Source organism: Balaenoptera ricei, chromosome 1 (assembly GCF_028023285.1).
Source record: "Balaenoptera ricei isolate mBalRic1 chromosome 1, mBalRic1.hap2, whole genome shotgun sequence".
Taxonomy (NCBI): Eukaryota; Metazoa; Chordata; class Mammalia; order Artiodactyla; family Balaenopteridae; genus Balaenoptera; species Balaenoptera ricei.
In genome coordinates, this window is record NC_082639.1 from 168,348,214 (window position 1) to 168,370,864 (window position 22,651).

General features: G+C 32.9%; 1 protein-coding gene across 13 annotated transcripts in view; it reads left to right on the top strand.

Annotated features, from left to right (window-relative positions):
• LOC132375919 (serine/threonine-protein kinase MRCK alpha) overlaps positions 1-22,651 on the top strand; it is a 319,426-nt gene that overhangs the window by 49,883 nt on the left and 246,892 nt on the right. For all 13 annotated transcript variants that reach the window (XM_059941356.1, XM_059941262.1, XM_059941244.1 and 10 more), the window contains exon 2: positions 11,046-11,137. In XM_059941356.1, coding sequence (XP_059797339.1) covers positions 11,046-11,137 — 92 coding nt within the window. The remainder of the gene's footprint in view (positions 1-11,045; positions 11,138-22,651) is intronic.

Consider the following 22,651-nt stretch of genomic DNA (forward strand, 5'->3'; position numbering starts at 1 on the left):
GACTTTTTTTGGTAGATTTTCATATCTGTTTGTTTTATCATTTATATTCTATCTCTTAGTCATCATTACCCACTTATTTTATGGTGTTTTTTAGATTGTACTATTCTCTTGAGTTCTTGGGGGTACTAATGTTCCTGTTTGTTTCGATTGCCTACTTTACACTATGGTGGACTATTTCCTCATGTGGTTTAAATTTTTAGATTGTGAGCTCACTTTTGACTTGGGTACATTTTTCTGGGTTGAGTTCTATTCTCTCTGAGTGCTTTGCTCTGTGGGGTTGGGACTAGATTTAATACTAATTTCTTGGTTGAGGATTCCTTTGCCACATGAGCAGTATAAATTCAGACTCCAAACTGTCACATGCTCTCCCATTACATTACCCCCCACTCCATCCTGGGCTGCTCACCTAAACCAAGAGTCAGAATTTTTGTTATTCCCTTATGTGGAGAAAGGGTCCTGGGTCTTGATCTTAATCAGGACTATTGATTCCATTCTTCTCCCCCTCTTAGGTCACCAGCAATACCCACATGTTTCCTGTGGATCTGTTAGCGACTGTGCCCAGGACCAATATTATGCTTTTTGCAGCATCTGCTCCTGTGTTTTGATTGGACTTCTTTCTTTATTTCTGGCTCTTGGGAATTTCCCCATGTCTCTCTCTCTCTGTTTTTTGAGTTTGAATGTATATTTAAAATTTCTCATGGGTGTGTCTTATTCAGCATTTCTGTGGGTTTGTTGCATGGTTTTATGTGTGTGGATCCCTGTTACCTTTGCCTATTAAGGTGCCAAAACCATAAACACATATGGACTATTTGGAAACTTCTTTCAGTAATCAATTATTTAAAAAATTGAAAAATACTCTGTCAAAGATACTATTTTATGGGCTTAAAAATGAATAACACAATGCTACACTTGTCCTCCTGTCATTGCTAAAAATCTCAGACACATACCACTTGTAGTTTTATTCTTTGTACAGGTGATTAGTATATAGTTGCAGTATATTTCATAATCTACTATATATTAATTTAAAAGTACACTGTATATTTTATTTGTAAAATATAGACATAAAACCTGATAAAATTGATAAAAGTTTAATGTGACTTCAGTAACTATTCTTTTGTCATGGCTCCCTCATATTTCTCTTCCTCCCTCCCTTCTGCATGGATTTTCTCCCTGCCTTAGTTTTGGTCCCTGATTCTCATGTTCCTCCACTGCAGATTAGTATCAGCATCCATAGTGGAAGGACATGCAGTAGAAAGGATAAGGGAGAGGACAGATGGAAGGATGGACGCCCACTGGAGAAACCTGAGAGGAAAGGGAGGAAGCAGAATCATGGGTGAAGGGAAGGTTAAAATCTCTTGCTCCAGTACTCACTGTTGTCTTCTAGGCCTCTTTATGCCTTCAGGCTCTGTCTTTGTTTTTATTCTTCATCTTCTCACTTTCCACTTTCTTTTTCTATTGGAACCACTAACTAGGTTCCTTTCTCAAGCCATGGCAGCTAATATTACCAGTGGTTTTAAACCAGCAGGCTGTTCCCATGAGGCCTCGACAGTAGCTGTTGGGAGGAGGCAGGCTGGAGGGGAGGACTGAAGGAGACTCCATGTTTAGATCTTGGGCTACATTCAGCAGGGAAAAGGGTATGCCTTGCAAGGTACACCTGGCATTTCATATTGAAACTTTGAATTCTTTTTACTTTAGAATCATTCATTCATTTACCCATTCATTTATCAGTGTACAGTGAACCAGGCAGTGTGTGAGTGGCTCAGATAGAAATATGCTTTCTTTCCAGGTTCAAAGAGATTTTTTTTAAACTTAGAATTATTTCATATTTGATTTCTGAAATTCCAGTATCTGTGTTAATTTCAAAACTTTTGGGAAGAAAGAGGCATGTTATATTGGAAAGGCTTTGGAGCCTGACAGATCAGAGCTTCAATCCTATTAGTGCCACTTATTAATAATCTTCAGAATTTATTTTACCTTTCTGAACCTATTTTCTTTTCTGTAAAATGGGAATAATACTACTTGTCATTCATCTCTGCTTCTCTTCATGCATGTGCTTTGTATCTTTCTGCAGAACTAGTTTTCTCCCCAGCTTTTAGCCTTGTGGTAGAACGCTTACCCCAATAACTACTGAGTTTTTATGTTAATTCTTATAACCACCTGCAGAGACTAAGTCTTTCTGAGTTCAGTTGTAAATTATTTGTTCCACAGCTTTGGTCAGTTTTCTACGCTGGATCACTTTACTCTGACCTGTGAAGTGTGGCCCCACAGTATATACTTAACTTTCCCCTGAGATTCTAGGGGAGATTTTCAGAGAAAGGAGAGCGAGGTGGCGTGGCACAGGCTTCAGAAAGTATGTGCCACAAGTGAAAGCACTGAACTGGACAGCACTAAAGAAAGTCAACGTATTGTTATCATTAGATGGTGTAGTGCTTTGTGAAAGGTCACTGAATATAGCATTTATTCAGTATAGACATAGCCATTGTTTAGCATTACAACAGACTGGATTGGGCCCTTATATTGCCTTGATTTTTGTCAAGGGCAGTAGTGTAGTGATTATTAATTCTTTGAATTATTGTAATGAATACAGAGTTTTGCAACTAGTCTTATATATCCAAAATTATTTAAATTACACTGAGTGCCTGAAATGGCCTTTTGGTAGATGGAATTCATGATTTTTTTCTTACATATCTTTGTATAAAGCATTTTTGGGGACTTCCCTGGTGGTGCAGTGGTTAAGAATCTGCCTGCCAATGCAGGGGACATGGGTTCGAGCCCTGGTCCGGGAAGATCCCACATGCCGCAGAGCAACTAAGCCCATGCACCACAACCACTGAGCCTGTGAGCCACAACTACTGAGCCTGCGTGCCACAACTACTGAAGCCCATGTGCCTAGAGCCTGTGCTCTGCAACAAAGAGAAGCCCCCCACTCGCTGCGACTAGAGAAAGCCTGGGCACATCAACAAAGACCCAACGCAGCCATAAATAAATAAATAAATAAAGCATTTTTGTTAGATAGTGCTAATGAACTTTTGGCAGTAAGTTGAGTGTATAATCAATTTTTTCAAATGCAATATAGAAATAAATGTTCCAGTAGTTGAAATTGTGAATCATCTCGTTCTATTTCATGATTTCATTTAATATCTGACCCTCAGCTCTAATAATGTGTTAGGGCATCTTTTCAACGTCTCAGACATTGTGAATGGAGTGCTCAGTAATAAATTGTATAGCTTTTAACTTTGTTTTGGTTCATTTTCTTTGTACTATTTGAGTATCGTAATATGACAAGATACCTATATACCCCTCTATAGATTTAATAGTTACTGTTGCTTATTTGGACCACAGATTATAATAATAGGTATAATATACCTTAAGTGTTAGCTGTGCAGCAACTTTTTTTTGGACTTCTGCTTTATCCTTGGGAGGAACTTGAAGTATGTATTAATAATACCTTTGTTTTGTGATCCTGAGATATAGTAGAAATCAAAGCTCCTTTTAAGTATTGGAGATTGATGTTATAATTTATTTGAATTATAGTTATTCTCCCATTTTCAGTTCTAATAAGGCCTTTATGTATCAACCCATTGCTGCATTGTCTCTATGGACCCCCACTTGGGCCCCAGTCTGGTCAAAGCCCCCTGCCTCCGTGGGGGTGCGGTGGGGGGAGATTCTTTTCCCGTGAGGATTTACACAGCCAACAACCAAACCAATGCTGAGACTGAAACAGCACAAGCTTTATTCAATGGCCAGAGAATGGAGAAGCAGGAACTTGGTTCGCAAATCAGTTTCTTTTAGGGGGAGCAGTCAAGGGAAGATTTTTAAACGTAGGGTTAATGAGGGGGAGGCACATGCATTGGTTTTATTGGAATAGGCAGGGTTCTTCTTGGAACTGGGATGCCACCTCCTTTTCTTCCTTCTATGGTCCAGTACTTCCTGTCATGGCTGTTGGTGGGTGTGTCATTTAGCATGCTAATGTATTACAGTGAACGTATAATGAGGCTCACGGTCTACTGGAGGTCAGGTCTCCCACCATCTTGGGTTTCACCAGTTCTAACCAGATCTGGTGGCCACTTGTTTTTCTCTTCTGGTGGTTTCCTGTAAGACAAAGATAACACTTCTCCCCAGCTTAGATTCTCTCAAGGAAGGGGGAGAGTTAGAGTCTGGGAGTAACAGCCATGGTAAGAAACCCATCTTGTCAAACTGTGTGTGTGTGTGTATGTGTGTGTGTATGTGTGTGTTAAGGTTTCTTCCTTAAAAGCTTTATTGAGATATAATTCACAGAGTAAACAATTCACTCATTTGAAGTATGCAATTCAGTGGTATTATCTTTCTGTTTTATCTTATTAATTTAAAAGAGTTGTGGTAAAGTACAGTTGACAATGTGGAGATTAAGGGCGCTGACCCCTGCACAGTGGAAAATCCACCTATAACTTTATAGTGGGCCATCTGCATCTGCGATTCTGCATCAGAGGTTCAGAACCAACTGCAGATAGTGTAGTACTGCAGTATGTATTTATTGAAAAAAATCCGCTTGTAAGTGGCCCCTTGCAGTTCAAACCCATGTTGTTCAAGGGCCAACTGTATGTAATACAAAATTGCCATTTTAACCGTACAATTTATTGGCATTAATTACATTCACAATGTTGTGCAGCCATCACCACTGTCTATTTCTAAAACTTTTTCATCACCCCAAAGAGAAATTCTATAACCATTATGCAATGACTCCCCATTTTCCACCCTCCCTCCAGCACCTGGTAACCTTTAATCTATTTTCTATCTCTATGAATTTGCCTGTTCTAGATATTTCATATAAGGTGAGTCAAACAAGAATTGCCTTTTTATGTCTGGCTTATTTCTTTTAGCATAATGTTTGCAAGATTCATCCATGTATCAGAATTTTATTTCTTTTTTAGGTTGAACTATTGTTGTATGTATATACCACATTTTGTTTATCCATTCATCTGTTGATGGACCTTTGGCTATTGTGAATAATGCTGTAATAAACATTGGTGTACAGGGATCTATTGGAATCCCTTTTTTCAGTTCCTTTGGATATATATCTAAAAATAGAACTGCTGGGTCGTAAGGTAAATCTATGTTTAGTTTTTTGAGGAACTGCCAAACTTTTCCAAAATAGCTTTTTACATTCATACATAAAAAGTATTTTACATTCCCACCAGTAATGTATGAGGGTTCCAGTTTCTCTAAATCCTTGTCAACACTTGTTATTTTCTGTTTTGTGAAATTTACTTATTAATTTATTATTATTATTGTTATTATTATTTATAGCTATCCTAGAGGGTGTGAAGTGATATCTCATTGTGGTTTTGGTTTGCATTTCCCTAATTATTGGTGTTTAGATGTTTAGTAACTTTTCATGTGCTTTTTGGCTATTTGTATATCTTTGGAGAAATATTTAAACAAACCTTTGCCCATTTTTTAATGGGGCTGTTTTTTAATTGTTGAGTTATAGGAGTTCTTTATATGTTCTAGTATTAATTCTTTTTCAAATATATGATTTGCAAATATTTTTCACCATTCTGTAGGTTTTTAAATTTCTCTCTTAATACTAACCTTTGATGTACAAAAGTTTTAAATTTTGATGAATCCAGTTTATTTATTTTTTTCTTTTATTGCCTGTGCTTTTTGTGTCATATCCAAGAAATTGTTGCCATATCCAATGCCATGAAGATTTTCCCCTATGTTTTCTTCTACAAGTATTTATAGTTTTAACTTTTAAGTTGAGATCTTTGATGCACTTTGAGTTAATTTTTGTATTTGGTATAAAATAAGGATCTATGTTCATTCTTATGTATATAGATATCTTGACTCCTTACCTGTACATACTTCGGCATCTGTTTTCTCAGAAATGAAAGCATTCTCTTAGATATCTCCACAGTACAATTATTAATTTAGCAAATTTAACCCTGATACAATATTATATAATACACATTTAATATTGAAATTTCACCAGTTATCCCAATAATATCCTTTATAGCAATGTTTATTTTTTATTTTTGGCTACGCGTTCCAATCCATTATTACACATTGCATTTAGTTTTTATTTTATTTTATTTATTTATTTTTTGGCCATGCTGTGTGGCTTGTGAGATCTTAGTTCTGCAACCAGGGGTCGAACCCGCACCCTTGGCAGTGAAAGGGCGGAGTCCTAACCACTGGATCGCCAGGGAATTCTGCACTTAGTTTTAATGTTTCTTTAGAATCTTTTAATCTGGAGCAGTTCTTTAGACATTTTTTTATCTTTCAGTGTCCTTGTTGTGTCTTGAAACTTGTCATACCACAGGCCTGTTATTTTATAGATTGTTCCTCAATTTAAGTTTGTCTGATTATTTCCTTGTGTTTAGAGTCAAGTTATCTGTGTTTGGCAGATGTGTAGTTGTAAGTGATATTAATTAATTAATTAATTTAACTTTTTTCCTCCTTATATTTTTGTTTTCTTCCTTCTACTTTGATTTTATTCTCTTGGTCTGACCTTAACATATTTGACATCTTAATTTTCAGCCTTCCTTCTTTCCCAGTATAAATATTGAGGGCTTCCCCCCCAGTTATATTCTAGAAGTTTTGATATGTAATATTTTTATTATTAAGTAGTTCTGAATATTTTCTAATTACCTTATTAATTTCTTCTTCAAAATTATTGTTGGATTTCAGAGCTTATGGGATTTCCTCTGGTCTTTCTGTTCTTGATTTCTAATTGCATTAATTGCATAGTACTCACAGAATTTTATTTTTGTGTTCCCAATGCTTTGAATTTTGTTGGAGGTAGTTTTATGTCTTGCATATTATAAAAATTTGTAGAGATTCAGTGTGTGTTTGAAAATTAATTCTTCAACTCTTAGGTGGAGTGTTACATGTATGCCACTCAATACACTAAAAAAATTGTTTGTTTTTTGGTCTGCTTGAGCTATGAGTTACTGAGAGAGACAGTAAAATCTCCCTTTAGGAAAGTGAGTTTGTTTCTTCTTCTATGTCTGTCAACTTGGCTTTACACATTTGGAGGTTATGTTGTTGGGTGTATACATGTTTAGACTTATTATGTCCTGGTTAATTTCAGCTGGGTTTTTTTTTTTTAATCATTATGTATGACTCCTTTTAATTTCTATTCCACTAATGCCTCCCCACCCAATACCTCTTTCATCTAATATCAATATGGCTATATTGATTTTTTGGGGGGTGAGAGCTGAGGGTTAATATTAGCCTGTATTTACTTTTTTTGAAATTTTATGTAAATTCAGGTAAGAATCTACTAAAACAGAAGAGAAAACTCCACAGAATTTTAGAAAGGATAAACAAATCTAAATAATGTATATTTGGAAAAATAGTTGTAAAATATGCAAACTTTCCAGCAATATTAGTAAAGAAAAATAATGAAAATAGACCTAAATATATAATGTTAGTAACTAAAAAGGGATCAAACCTATTCATATAGTAGAGTTTTATAAAGAAATGAATATTATGTCACCCTATTCAATAAATTTGAAAATTTCAATGCAATGTATAATTTCTTAGAAAAATATAATTAATACAGTTGTCACAGGTAGAAATAGAAAAATGAAAATGACAGTGTGAAAGAAGTGAAATATTAAAAATCCAACAAAATGACACGTGTAAGATGTTTCATTAGCAAGTTTTAGCAGACCTTATAGTCATAGTCTCCTTTATTGTCTTCTAAAACGTTTGTAGTTTTGTTTTTCACATTGAGATCTTTAAAAAACCTGGAATTATTTTATTTTAGAGAAAAGAAAAGGAGAGGAAGCTACTCAACATAGTTAATGAGGTTGGTTTATTATTGGTACCAAACCAAATGAAGATAGTACAGAAAAAATATAATTGTAAACCAGAATTGTTTATAAACACAAATGTAAGATTCCTAAGTAAAATCAAAGCAAAGCAATTTCATCTATATATTTAAAAATTACGTTATAACCAAGTAACGTTTATCTCAAGGTATACAAAGATGTATCAGCTTCTAAAATCTTTTTAAGTAAAATGTCATGTTAAGAGAATGAAAAAGAAAACCAAATCTTGTCCACAGAGGTTGTAACTAACAGTCCTACCAGTTATGTATGAGAATACCTGTTATTCATACTCCGGCAAACACTTGGTGGTTTCAGGTTTTTTATTTTTGGCATATTTGGTTGTTAAATAATAGAATATTACCAGTAAGTTTATTTGCATTTCTCTCATTTCTTGTAACGTGAGCATAATTTTCTGTGTATAAGTCTGTTTTAAACACACTGAAAATTTAAAATGGGAGAGTGACACTTATTGCATAATTTGTTTACTTGAGGACAGGGACTATTTTATTTATCTTTGTACTTCTAACATCTTATAAAATGCTTGGCATATAGTGGGTATTTAAAGATACTTTTTGAGTGAATTGAATAAATAATTAGTAATCTGTGAGCCTTCTGAAGAAATTTGTGACTTAACTCATTTTTGAATGTCTGAAAATAGAATAATTTTGCTATGTCAAAGAAATGGGATTTTTACTAGCAGGTTCCAGGAAGTAAAGAATGGACAGGATTATTCTTTTAGTTTATGTTAATACCACAGGCTCCCATAATGTGTGGATAGCTGATAAAATCCTTAATCCTAATTATGCATGATTTAACAGTATTCATTTGCTTGGTGCTTTCAGGGTGTATACTATTGCATGGAAAGATAATATCATTTATTTTTTGACATATTGTTATCCTTTGTACCTTACTAAAAGATTGTTTCAACAATCATTTGCTTACCTGAATTGTATTTCAGTTACTCTAATTTTAAAAAAGTTTCTTTTCCTGCTTTACGGTGGTGTTTTAGAGGATTGAAGTACCTAGATTTCTAACCTTTTAGATAAGTAGGATGTTACCCAGAGGAAGGTATACACAGAATTATTCTTTAAGAATAAACATAGTTGTCTGTGCTGAAATGCTGTTTGGATTTAGGGTCAGAATGAGACAAAGATGTAGAACATACCCTCTATTTGGATTAAGGTATTTGGAAATCTTGAGGGGGTCAGGGTAATAAAAAGTGAAGTAAAAGAAATAAAGAACTGTTAAGTGTAATGTTGTAGGCTGCTTTGTGATATTTTCCAGCTCTAGCTAACAACTAGACTAGCACTCTTCTCACACTGGCTGGCTCCACATCTTTATTTTTAATTTACACATTCTTTGTGTACTATTCTTAACCAAGTATTTCTGATATGCTTGTGTAGAAGCTGGGAAAGGGAGGGACACTAGTCTCAAGATGATTTCACTATTCCTTGCCATTCCCTTATAACCCACCTATACCTTTGTAAATAGTCTATTTGTAAATAAGCCTTCCTCAGATTGGGATAATTTATTTCCTGTTAGGACCCTGACTGATTCCCAGTTGCCACAGTCTCACCGTTTGTCCAGTCCAGTTTGTTCAAAACCAAGATGTCTTGGTCATTTTATCAAAATGTTCACTTCCTGGCTGCCATGGTTTTACATCTTCTCTCTCTTACAGTATGAGATCCTTTATACCTTTATTCAAATTTGATCTGTTTCTTTGATCATCTTTTCTGTTGTGTGAATTCCAAATAGAGATTCAATCTCTATTTCCTTTCCTTATAATCTAAAACACCAATGCAGAAATCTCTAATAGACTGGGTTTTGCAATGTGGAATACCCCTCTTTTCTTAAAGTATCAGTAGTTAGGGCTAAATACCTTTAGACCAAAGCAAGTGGTAAGGCCTGCTGTGTCTCTTTCCCTTTCTTTTTTTTTTTTTTTTTTTTTTTTTTTTTTTTTTTTTTTTTTTTTTTTTTTTTTTTTAGAAATTTCATGTAATGTCTGAAACATTTATATTAACATATTTCCATACATATTTCCATACTCTCTTTCCCTTTCTAATGCTCAAATGCATACCTCTGATCTTCCACACTCTCGTGCATGGTAGGAAGGAGAAGAGAGCTGTACCCATATACAGTGACCGTTTAATTGTATTAACTCCTTTTTGTGTGAGAATAAGGAGGGACATGAGGGGAGGAAAGGAGACAGGTCCAAATTTCTCTTAGAGGCAGCTGAACATGTAATTGGTTTTATAATTTTTTTAAAAATAATATGTTCCCTATAATTAATAGAATAATGTCTGAGTTCCTTGCATGGCATCCAAGGCCATTTACATTTTCCATTTTCTAGCCCTGATTTCTTTGTATTTCTTATAATTCTATAACAACAATGGATTATTTACCATTATCACCCAAGTTCACTTTCTTGCCTCTCTTCATTTGCTTATATTGCTCCCTCTGTTGGGAATATTTATAGTACATTGCAAACAGGCAAATTAGCAAAAGTCTACTTAGTCCTCAAGGTCCAGATCCAATGTTAGTTCCTCTGTGAAACATTAGTGTTCTTACAAGAGAATTAGGGTTCCATTTTCACTGATCCTGAAGCACTTTGTATTTATCTCTATTAGAAACTTTTATCACATTACTATGTTATATGTGTGTGTATACTGTATCTATTTCTGAAGACTGAGAAGTTCTTGAATGAAGGTACCATATTGTAATTATATTTGTTTTAAACTCCAGTAATTGCCACCATACTTTGTATAATGTCAACTCTTGCTAAAGGCATGTTAAAAATGATCAATAAATGAATGAGTGTGACAAATATTAATTTACTTGGTGGGGATTGCTGAATTTCTCTCTGGTGCCAAGAAATTTGCTTTTACTTCTTGGACCTTTGTGCTAAAATATGTGTCTAGCATTGAGTTAGAATACACGGAATGTATAAAATGAGAATAAATTGGTCTCATTTGTACATCACTAGTACTTTGCATTGTTTGGTGTTTAAAAATATGTTTCTCACCAAAAATATAATTCATATATAAGAAATAAACATCATATGAAAATTAAATCTATTTCTTCTCAATATAGTTTGATGAGACTATTAAATACTTTGGCTTAATCCTTAATCCTTATTTTCATTTTTATTGTTTAAGTAAGAAATATCATTATTTATATCTAATTTATATCACAGTTCATTAAGTAATTGATGTTGCCTTTTTGTTTCAGCTAAACCATTTACTTCTAAAGTGAAACAGATGCGATTACATAGAGAAGACTTTGAAATATTAAAGGTGATTGGTCGAGGGGCTTTTGGAGAGGTAAGAGATAAAGATTTTATAGAAGATCTGATAATTGTTTTGCAAGCTATTTTATACAGTCTGTGAGAGAATTTAACTGAAATATTATTTACTTGGTGTTGTAATTGATATCATTGATCAGAAATCATTAAACTTCTGAATGAAGTCTTTCTACATGGAATTTTTTTCCAAGATATTTCTATTTTTCATATGTCATTGAAGTTTGAGTATGTTTCTGTACACTCTTCTGTTCCATTGGTCTGTTTGTCTCTCACTGCCTTAAATTACTTTAGTTTAAAAAGTCTTGATATCTGGTAGTGTGTATACTCTAACTTCCTCCCTCTTCTCCTCTGTTCTTGGCCCTTTATATTTTCATATAATTTTAGAATAAGTGTTTCAGTTTTTACTTACTCTTAAAAATCCACATCCACACCCAGCACCCACACATCTGCTGGAATTTTGATTAGGATTGCACTGAAACTAGAGATTACTTTGTAGATAATTGACATCTTAACAATATTGAGTCAGCCAATCCATGAACATGGTATATTCCTCCATTTATTTAGGGCTTTATAAATTTAACCCACTAATTATTTGTAGTTTCCATTCAGTAGAGTGGATTTATACATCTTTCAGCAGATTTATTCCTAGGTATGTGATATTCTTTATGTTATTTTAATTAGAATTATTGGTTAAGTTTCATTTTCTAATTGTTTTTGCTAGTAGCTAGACACAATTGAATTCTGTTTATTGACCTCATACCCAGCAACCTCACTAATTTTACTTTTAAAATCATGAATTGTGTTGGATTTTAATAAAATGCTTTATCAGCATCTTTTGAGACACTCATGGCTTTTCTCCTTTACTCTGTTAATGTGTTGAGTTACACTGGTTTATTTCCAATGTGAAACTAACCTTGCATTTCTAAAATAAGCCAACTTTGTTGGGATGTATTATCCTTTTAATTTACCTTTGGACTCAGTTTGCTATTTGTGTGTGTTGTGTGTGTTTTGGATCTTTGAAAGAAATTGGCATGTAATTTTCCTACTTATCACATCCTGATCAGATTTTGGTATCTTGGTTATTCTGGCCTCATAAAAAGAGGAGGTATTTCCTTTTTTACTGTTCTTTAGAGGAGTTTGAGAAGATTGTTATTATTTCTTTCGTATATGCTTAGAAGATTTCACTGGTGAAGCCATTTGAGCCTGGAGGTTCCTAGAGAGAGAGTTTTAAATTATATATTTAATTTTTTAAATTGAAATTGAACTATTTGGATATTTTGTATAGATGTATCAGTTTTGCTAGGTTCATACATGTCATCTGATTTTTCATATTTATTACTATATTGGTCGTTTGCACTTCTCATTTTTTTCATTTGTTACGCTTAGCAGTTTATCAATTCTGTTATTTTTTCAATGAATTAACTTTTGCCTTTTGTATTTTTCTATGGTAGATTTGTTTTCTGTTTCATTAATTTCTGCTTTTATATTTTAATGTTCTTTTCTCCCTTTGGTTTCAACTTGCTATTCTTTTTCTAACTTTTTGAGTTAGATGCTTAGAGCATTGATTTCTAGATCTTTTCAAATGTGCTATACTTTTTCCTCTAAGCAGCTTTAGCTATAGCAAAATTTTGATATGTCATATTTTCATTATAGATTTCCTCAAAATACAATGTGATTTCCGATGTGATTTTAAATTTCTGTCATGGTTGTTCTTGATCTATGATTTTAGAAGTTTATCGCTCCATCTCTAATTATTTGGAAGGTTTTTAGTTATATTTCTGTTTTTGAGTTAGAATGTAATTCCAGAGCAGTCAGAGAATATACACTGTGTGATTTCAAGTCTTTGAAATTTGCTGTGCAGTGTTCTGTAAATATCATTTAGGTAAAAGACATTAATCTTATTTAAATCTTCCATATCCTTAACTGTTTTCTCTGCGTGGTATTTCATTTCCTGAGAGAGGATTTGCTTATTTCTTTCTTATTTTATTTTTTTCAGTTTTCACTGATAACAAATATCAAGTTATTATATCTCCCTAGTGATTAACTCTTTTATCATGATGTAATGATCCTTATTATCTCTAAGTAATGCTTTTTGAGTTAAACTTTACTTAATCTGATGTTAGTAGAATGATTCTAGCTCTTTTTATTAGTCTTCTGCATTAAATATCTTGCTCCACCCTTTTAGTTTCAGCTATTACTTTATATGTTTAGTGTTAAATAGAATATAGTTTTTATTTTTTGATCTAGTCTGATAATGTCTTATCTTTAATTGGAGTGTAGTCAGTTGACATTTAATGTAATTATATTACATATTACTATTTGTTTTCTGTTCGTCTTTCCATTCTGTATTATGTTTCTCTCAATTCTTGGATTAACTGAGTATTTTAAATTATTCTTTCCCCCTTCTATTCATTTCTGAGTTGTACCTTCTTTTATTGGTTTCCCTAGAGATTGCCACTTGTATTCTTGGTAAATTTGTATTTTGCCAGTTCCCATTTACCCAAATTTACCTTTCATTGTCATTAGCTCTACATATATTTGAAACCCCAAAAGATACGATTATAGTGTCCCTATTCATTTTAGATTTACCCATGTATTTACATTTTTTCTTACTCTTCACATTCACATACTTATTTATATTCATATACTTGTCTTTGATATAATTTTCCTTTTGACTTAAAAATTCCCTTTAGTATTTTGCCAAGTCTGCTGAGATAAATTATCTGCGTTTTTTGTCTGAAAATACATTTATTTTGAGGTCTTAACAAAATTGTCTTATATACACACATAGCTTAATGGATTTGTACATTTGCATGAACTTCTGTAACTATTATGCAGATCAAGATAGGCTCCCATTGCCCCCTCTATGTGGATAACCACCTTCTCATTAACCATCTATTCTGACTTCTATAATTATAGATTTATTGTGCCTGTTTTTGAATGCTATATTAGTGGAATTATATAATATATATTCTTTTGTTTCTACCTTCTTTTGCTCAGTATTCTGCTTGTGTGATTCATTTTTGTTTTTCATTGGTTCACAGTGTTGCTCTATATGAATATACCACAAGTATTTTATCCATACTAGTGTTGGTAGGTATTCAAGTTTGTAGTTTTTGGCCACTGTTAATAATGTTGTTATGAACATTCATGTACATGTCTTTTGGGAGATAGAAGCACTCATCTGTGTTTGATATAACCCTAGTGGAATTTCTGGGTTGCATGTTAAGCTTATTTAGTTTTAGTTGGTAGTGCCAAATAATATCCCAATTGGTTGTCAATTTGTACTCTGACCAACAGTGTATTAAGGTCCCAGTTGCTTCACAACCACACCAATACTTGGGTCATTTTTTAAACTTTGGACATTTTTTGGTGGATGAGTAGTGGTATGGGATTGTGATTTCATTTTGCATTTCCTAATAACTCTTAAAGTTGAGCCCATTTTCATATTACTTCATATAACTTGGATATCCTTTTTCATAAGTGCGCATTTTGGGATTGGGGGAGTGGGAGCAGGTGGGTAGGTTGTCTGACTTACTGGTATATTCTGGATACAAGTCCTTTGTTGGAAGTGTGTGTGTGTGTGTGTGTGTGTGTGTGTGTGTGTATTAAACAAAATGTCTTCCTGTCTGTGGCTTGGCTTTTCCCTCTCTGTATAGATCTTTTATTGAAGAGAAGATCTTAGTTTTGGTGAAATACATTTAATTAAGCTTTTCTTTATGATTAGTGCTTTTTTGTGTTCGTTAAAAAAGTTATTTTCTACCCTGAAGGTCATGAAGATATTTTCCTCTGAAAAATCTTTCATTTAGGTCTATGATCCGTCTGGTATTATTTTGTGTTTTGTGAGGTATAGATCAAGGTTCATTTTATTCTTTGTGGGTTTCTCAGCATTTATTTAAAGACTACTTTTTCTACATTTGATTGCAAAGGAACTTCCACTGTGAATCAGGTGACCCTATATGTGTTACTTTTATTAATTTTTAATAGTTTTTAATGTAGAATTCTTGTTCATGTTTCATTAAATTTATTTATCAGTCTTTGATGTTTGTGGATGAGCCTGTAAATGATATTTTTAGATTTCATTTTGTAACTATGTTGCTAGACTAGAAATACAATTAATTTTTGTGTATTGATCTTGTATTTAAGCATCTTGATATATTAACTTATTAATTCTAGTTTATAAATTAAAAAAATTTTCATGTACACAATCATACCATTTCCAAATAATGACAGCTTTTTTTCTTTCTTTTGTTATACTTGTTATTTCTTTTTCCTATATTATTACAACAGAGAATTTCTTCCTTAAAATATTAAATTCAGTTGTTGAAAATCAATTTTTTTCTGGTTTGTGATTTCAGGGGTAAGTATGAAGTTTGCAACAGCTTTTAAAAAAAAATTGTTACTCTTTTTTTAGGTTAAGGAAGTTACTCTTTTTTAGGTAAAGGAAGTTTTCCTTTTAGTCCTAGTCTGTTGAGAGCTTTTATCATGCATTAGAGTTTACTTTTATCAAAAGCTTTTTTATATCTATTTTGATGATATGATTTGATCTCTGTATTTAGTTAATGTGGAAATAATATTGATTAATTTTTACATATATAAATATTGGATTACTATATAAATCCAGTTGTTCCTTATGTATTCTTTTAGTATATTGTTGGTTTTGATTTGCTAATATTTTGTTTACCATTTTTTTTTGTTATGTGCATGAAAAAGATTGACCTTTATTTTACCTATCTTTTAATTTCCTTATATTTTTAAAATGTTATGCTTAGCTCATAAGACAATTTGGGAAGTATTCACGCTTTCTCAATTTTCTGAGTTTGAGAATATTATTTCCTTATATGTTTGGAAAAATTCTCTATTTTGTTATTTGTTTACATCTTTTGAGGTAAATTGTATATATGTTGAAATACACCAATTGTAATGTACAGTTCCATGAGTTTTGACAAATGGATTCACCCTTATCAAGATACAGAACATTTCCATCACCCTAAGAAGTTCCCTTTCCTGTTACTTCCCCATAACTTCCATCAAGTGGCAACCACTGTTCTAAATTTTAACTATGGATTAGTTTTGGCCGTTTGAAAATTTCATATAAATGGAAATCATACCATATGTACTCTTTTGTGTCTGGCTTCCTTTGCTCAGAATAATGTCTGTGAGATCCATTCTTGTGATCAAATGTAGTAATACTTTTTATTGCTGATTAGTAAGCTATATACCACTATCCTTCTATTGATGAACATTTGGATTGTTTCTCATTTTTGGCTGTTAGGATTAAAACTGATGTGAATATTCTTGTACAAGTTTTTATGGAAATATGTTTTCATTTTCCTTGGATAAATACCTAGGAGTGGAACTGCTATGTTAAGTGGTAGGTGCATATTTAAGTTTAAAAGAAACTGGCACATTTTTTCCAGTGGGGTTGTACCATTTTATATTCCCACCAGTTCCATGTTCTCACCAATATTTTTTTGTTAGTCTTTTAAATTTCAGTCATTCTAATGGGTGTGTAATAGTATCTCATGGTCTTAAATTGCATTGTTATGTGGATTTGTGGTATATATCAACATAATGATGGGTTTTTGTATGCTTATTCACCATTCTTATATCTTCCTTTGTGAAGTATACGTTCAGATATTTTGCTCATTAAAAAAAATGAGGTATTTGTGTCATCATTGAGTTGTAAGAATTCTTTATATTTTATATTTATAAATGTCTTTTGTCAGATGTATGTTTTGTCAATATTTTCTCAAAGGCTGCATAGCTTGCCTGTTAATTTTCTTAAAAATGTCTTCTGATGAGCAGAAGTTTTAAATTTTGATGGTTTAATTTTATCAATTTTTTCTCTTATGGTTATTATTTTCCGTGTTCTTTGTAAGAAATTCTTATTTATATCTAGGTCACAGATATTTACCTATGATTTTTTCCTAAAACCTTTATAGTTTTAGCTCTTATGTTTAGATTGGTGATTCATTTCAAATTAATTCATGTATGACGTGAGATAGGGATCGAGGTTCATTTTTTTCCATATGGATATCCAGTTGTTTCAGCACAATTTGTTGAAAAGGCTGTTTCTCCTCTATTGAATTACTTCAGTACCTTTGTCAAAAAAATCAGTTGACCATATAAATGTTGATCTACTTCTGCTCTTTCTATTCTATTTCACTGATATCTGTGTCTGTTCTCATCTCAGTACCACACAATCTTGATTCTGTAGCTTTATACTGTAGAGTTGAGAGTGTGTAATGAAGTCTGAGTGTAAGTCCTTCTTTGTTCTTTTGCAAAATTGTCTTAACTATTTGGAGACTTTTGCATTATTATATAAATTTTAGAATCACTGTGTCAGTTTCCATAAAAGCCTAGTGGTATTGAAATTGAGTTTGCATTCAGTTTATAGATCAATTTTGTGAGGACTGACATCTTAACAATCTTGAGTCTACTAGTTAGTCCATGAACAAGACATTTTTCTTTGTCTTTTAAGATCTATTTTAATTTTTCTCAAAAATTTTTTGTAATTTTAGTGTACAGGTCTTGTTCATAATTTGTTAAATTTATTGCTAAATTTTTAATGTTTCTTGATGCTATGGTAAATGATATTTAAAATTTTATATTTCAAATAGTATGCTGTTAGTATGTAGATACACCACTCTTTTTTTTTTAACATCTTTATTGGAGTATAACTGCTTTACAGTGGTTTGTTAGTTTCTGCTGTATAACAGAGTAAATCAGCTATACGTGTACATATATCCCCATATCCCCTCCCTCTTGCATCTCCCTCCCACCATCCCTATCCCACCCCTCTAGGTGGTCACAAAGCACTGAGCTGATCTCCCTGTGCTATGTACACCATTCATTTTTGAATCTGACTTTATTTTCTAAATTCATTTATTATTTTTTAAATAGTTTTTTGTTGTTTTGGTTGCTACTTTCTTAGTTGTTCTGTGTAAACAATCATATTGTCTGAGAATAAGACAATCATATTGTCCTTTTCACTTTCCAGACTTTATACGTTCTATTTCTTTATGTTGACTTATTATACTAATTTGGACCTCTAATACATTGTTGAATAGGTGTCATGAGGGTATATATCCTTACTTTATTCCTGAATTCAGGGAGAAAGGATTTAGTGTTTGACTAGTAAGTATGATGTTAATTGTAGGTGTTTTTGAGGGAACCCTTTATCTGATTGAAGAAGTTGTCTTCTTTTTTTTTTTTTAATTTTAAAAATCTACTCAAAATTTAATTCAAAGAAAAAATCAAAACCACAGTTTATACCAGGAATTTCAGAAAAGAGCAATACCTATTATGCTTCATACAAAAACATGCTACCAAAACTGCATATTTCATTGATTCATTACATTACAAAAAGAATGAAAATAAATTATTGAAGGCAGTTAATTCAAAATGAAAAAAGAAACCACAACATGGTTTGCTGAGAATTTAATAATCATATGGATTTGCTCTTTTATTCTGTAAATTTGGTGGACTACTTTGATTGACTTTTTAAATAGGCTTTGTGTTTTAGAGCAGTTTTATGTCCACAGCAAAACTGAGTGCAAAGTACACAGAGTTCTGTGTATCCATTGACCTTGCACATGTGCAGCCTCTCCCACTATCAACCTACCACACAAGGGTGATATATTTGTTACAACTGATGGATCTACATTGACACATCATCAGCTAAAGTCTGTAGTTTACATTAGGGTTCACTGTTGGTGTTGTATTACATATTGTGTGGGTTTGGACAAATGTACAGTTACCCCTATCCACCATTTTAGTATTATACATAATAGTTTCACTGCCTTAAAAATCCTCTGTGCTTTGCCAATCGATCCCTTCTTTCCCCTCACCTCTGGCCACCACTGATCTTTTTCCTGTCTCCATAGTTTTGCCTTTTCCTGAATGTCATAGAGTTGAAATCATACAGTAATGTACCCTTTTCAGATTGGCTTATTCCACGTGATAATGGGCATTTTGTTTCCTTCATGTCTTTTTATTGCTTTTACCACTGAATAATATTTCATTGTTTGAATGTACCACTGCTTATTTACCCATTCACCTACTGAAGGACATCTTTGTTTTCTTCCAAGTTTTGGCAATTATGAATAAAGCTGCTGTAAACATTCATGTGCAGGTTGATGTGATGTGTGGACATCAGTTTTCAATTCATTTGCATAAATACCAAGGAGCAGAATTGCTGGATCGTATGGTAAGAGCATGATTTAACTTTTGTAAGAAACCAACAAACTCTCTTCCAAAGTGGCTGTACCATTTTGCATTCCCACCGGCAGTGAATGAGAGTTCCTGTTGCTCCACATCCTCACCAGCATGTAGGAGTTGTCAGTATTTTGAATTTTGGCCATTCTATTAGGCGTGTAGTGATATCTCATGGTTGTTTTAACTTGCAGTTCCCTAGATGATGTTGAGCATCTTTTCATATGCTTATTTGCCATCTGTATATCCTCTTTGGTAAGGTGTATATTAGATCTTTAACTCATGTTTTAATGGAATGGTTTGTTTCCTTATTGTTGAATTTTAAGAGTTTTTTTTTCGTATATTTTAGATAACAGTCCTTTGTCAGATATGTCTTTATCAGATATGTCAATTATTTCTTTCATGAATTATGCCTTTGGTGTTATATAGATTGATTTTCAAATATTAAACTAATCCCTGGGATAAACTCCATTTGGTCATGACTTACTATCCTTTTGAGATATGGCTCTATTCAGTTCCTTAATATTTTAACTGTTTTCATATCTATATTCATAGGGAATGTTGACCTATAATTTTCTTTTTTTTATCATGTCTGTGTCAAATATTGACATCAGGGTTGTGCTGGACTTATAAAATGAATTGGGGAGTGTTTACTCTTTTTCAGAAAAAAACTTGTGTATATTTATTTTTATTTATTTATTTATTTCCTTAAATGCTTGAAAAATTTAGCAGTGATGCCATCTGGACTTGGGTTTTTCTTTGTGGGGCATTTAATCCTACTAATTTAACTTCTTGGTGGTTATAGAGCTATTAAGATTTTCTATTTCATCTTTTGTCAGCTTCAGTAAGTTTTGTGTTTCATGGAATTTGTGTATTTCATTTAAGTTTTCAAATGTATAAAGTTGTTCATAATATCTCTGTTATTTTTTTGATGTCTGTGGAATACAAGGTGATATTCTCTTTCATTGTGGATATTTATAATTTATGTTTTATTTCTCTTGATCAGTCACGTAGAGGTTTTTCAGTGTTGTTAATTATTGAACAAAGCTACTTTGGCTTTGTGAATTGTCTATATTTTTGTCTTCTTTTTACTTAAAATTTTTTTTTAAAAGTTAAGTAGTTTTTAAATCTTTGTTATTTCCTTCCTTCTATCAATACTTCCTCGGATTTAATTTATTCATGTTCTTCTAGCTTCTCAAGGTAGAAACTTAGATCTTTGAGACAACTGGGTAGCCAATTGGAAAAGTCCATTTGTGGATCCAATTAAAATTCATACCATATATTAGGAGAAAGTACAAATGTATCAAATGTTCAAGTATAAAAAATAAAATAGGGACTTCCCTGGTGGTCCAGTGAATAAGACTGCATGCTCCGAATGCAGGGGGCCTGGGTTCGATCCCTGGTCGGGGAACTAGATCCTGCATGCTGCAACTAAGATCCTGTGTGCCGCATCTAAGACCCAGTGCAGCCAAAATTAAAAAAAAAAAAAAAATAAAATAAATAAATAAATAAATGCAACACAAGTACCCATCAATGGATTGACTAAGTTATGGTCTATGTAATGCTGTGTAGCTGCAATAAAGAAAAAGTTCACTGTACTTCTGTGGAGAAATCTCCAGGATACATTGTAAAGTGAAAAAATCAGATGCAGGGGAATATATTGGGTTGGCCAAAAAGTTTGTTGGGGTTTTTCTGTAACATCCCCAATGAACTTTTTGGCCAACCTGATATATAGTACGCTATCTTTTGTTAAAAAGAGGTAGAAATATTATGATTCTTACTTGTATTTTCATAAAGTAACATTTTAAAGGGACAAGAGGGAATGGGGTACATGTAGAGTGTGAGTGACACTTCTAAGTGGAAACCTTTTTATTTTGTTTTGACTTCTGAAACATGTAAGTGTATCATCTATTTTAAAAATCATTAAAAAATTCTTCCAGGTTGGGATGTATTAATTTGCATGTTCTGTGAATCATTTAAGGAAGAAGCAATTCTAAGTTTAAACTTCCTCAGATAATAGAAAAAGAGGGACCACTGCCCAACTCATTTTATGAGGCTAGAATAATCTTGTTTCTAAAATCTAACTGTATGTTGAGTGAAGGAGGCAACATAAGGAAAAAATGCATATGATTTGATTTTATCACAAAAGTCAGGGTAATGGTTATCTCTAGTGGGAAGGTGGAAGTTGTGGTCAGGTGTGGCACATGGGGGGTTTTAGCGTTGCTCCAGTGTTCTATTTCTTGATCTCAGTTTTAGTTGTATTTTGTTCAGTTTATAATTGTGTTTAACTCTACCTTTGTTTTATTTTCTTTACCTATGTTCTAATCAATTACAAGTGTTATAAATTAATGAAAGCTGCTATAGTAATCGTGGAATACATGTTCATCTAACAAATTAGCTTTAAAATATATAAAGTAACAACTGATAGAATGTGCATAGGGGAATACAAGAACTTTCAACAGTTGAAGATAGAGCTTTTAACCCTCCTCAGAAATTGGCAAGTTAAGCAGATGAAAAAAATCGAGACTTAGAAGTGTTTATTTTTTGAAGGTGGAACTTTTTAATGGCATAATTATTCCATTCTGTGTTAAAACATTTGGTAGAGCAGTGATTTTAAAAATTGATAAAAACTGGTTTCTCCCAAACTAGTTTCACCAAGGAAATTAGAGGTCAGTTAAATCTGTACCTAGTGGGGACCACCTAGTTTTGTTTTAAGCTATTTCTATTGGGATTTATACCCTGCAACTAGCACAGCAGTTCTGGCCAGTGTTAGAATTGTTCATACTATGATCAGCCCAGGTTCACTGCAAATAAAGCTTCTGGTAAAAAAAAAAAAAAAAAAAAAAAATCATGCTACAGAAAAGAACAGAGAGGGTATGCAACACTGGAAATTCAACAGATTTAGGGACCACAGGAAAAAGTGGCTTTCTTCATTTAAAGGGCTGTCTACCATTTCTCCTCTTAACTTTTTCCAAACCTAAAAAATAACTACTTGGGAAGATGTGGTGAATATATGTGGGAATTTAAATCCTTGTTAGGAATTCAGTTTTTCCTTTAAACCCTTCACGTTCTCACTCAGTTTTGCTCCCTGGAGATGTTGGTTGGGGAAGGTTTGGAGGTTGGTTGTAGCAGGCTTTGGAGCAGCAGACACTATGTAGAACTAGTCTCTGTGAAAGTTCTTATTAGGAAATTTAAAGGGTGCTCTGCCTTGTCAGCAGTAAGGATCAGTCCACTGATGAGGCTGAGATGTAGCCAGGGTTTGGAGTTATTTTCTGTGTAAGAGAGCTCTTTTTAACCCAGAAAGGATCAATTCAAA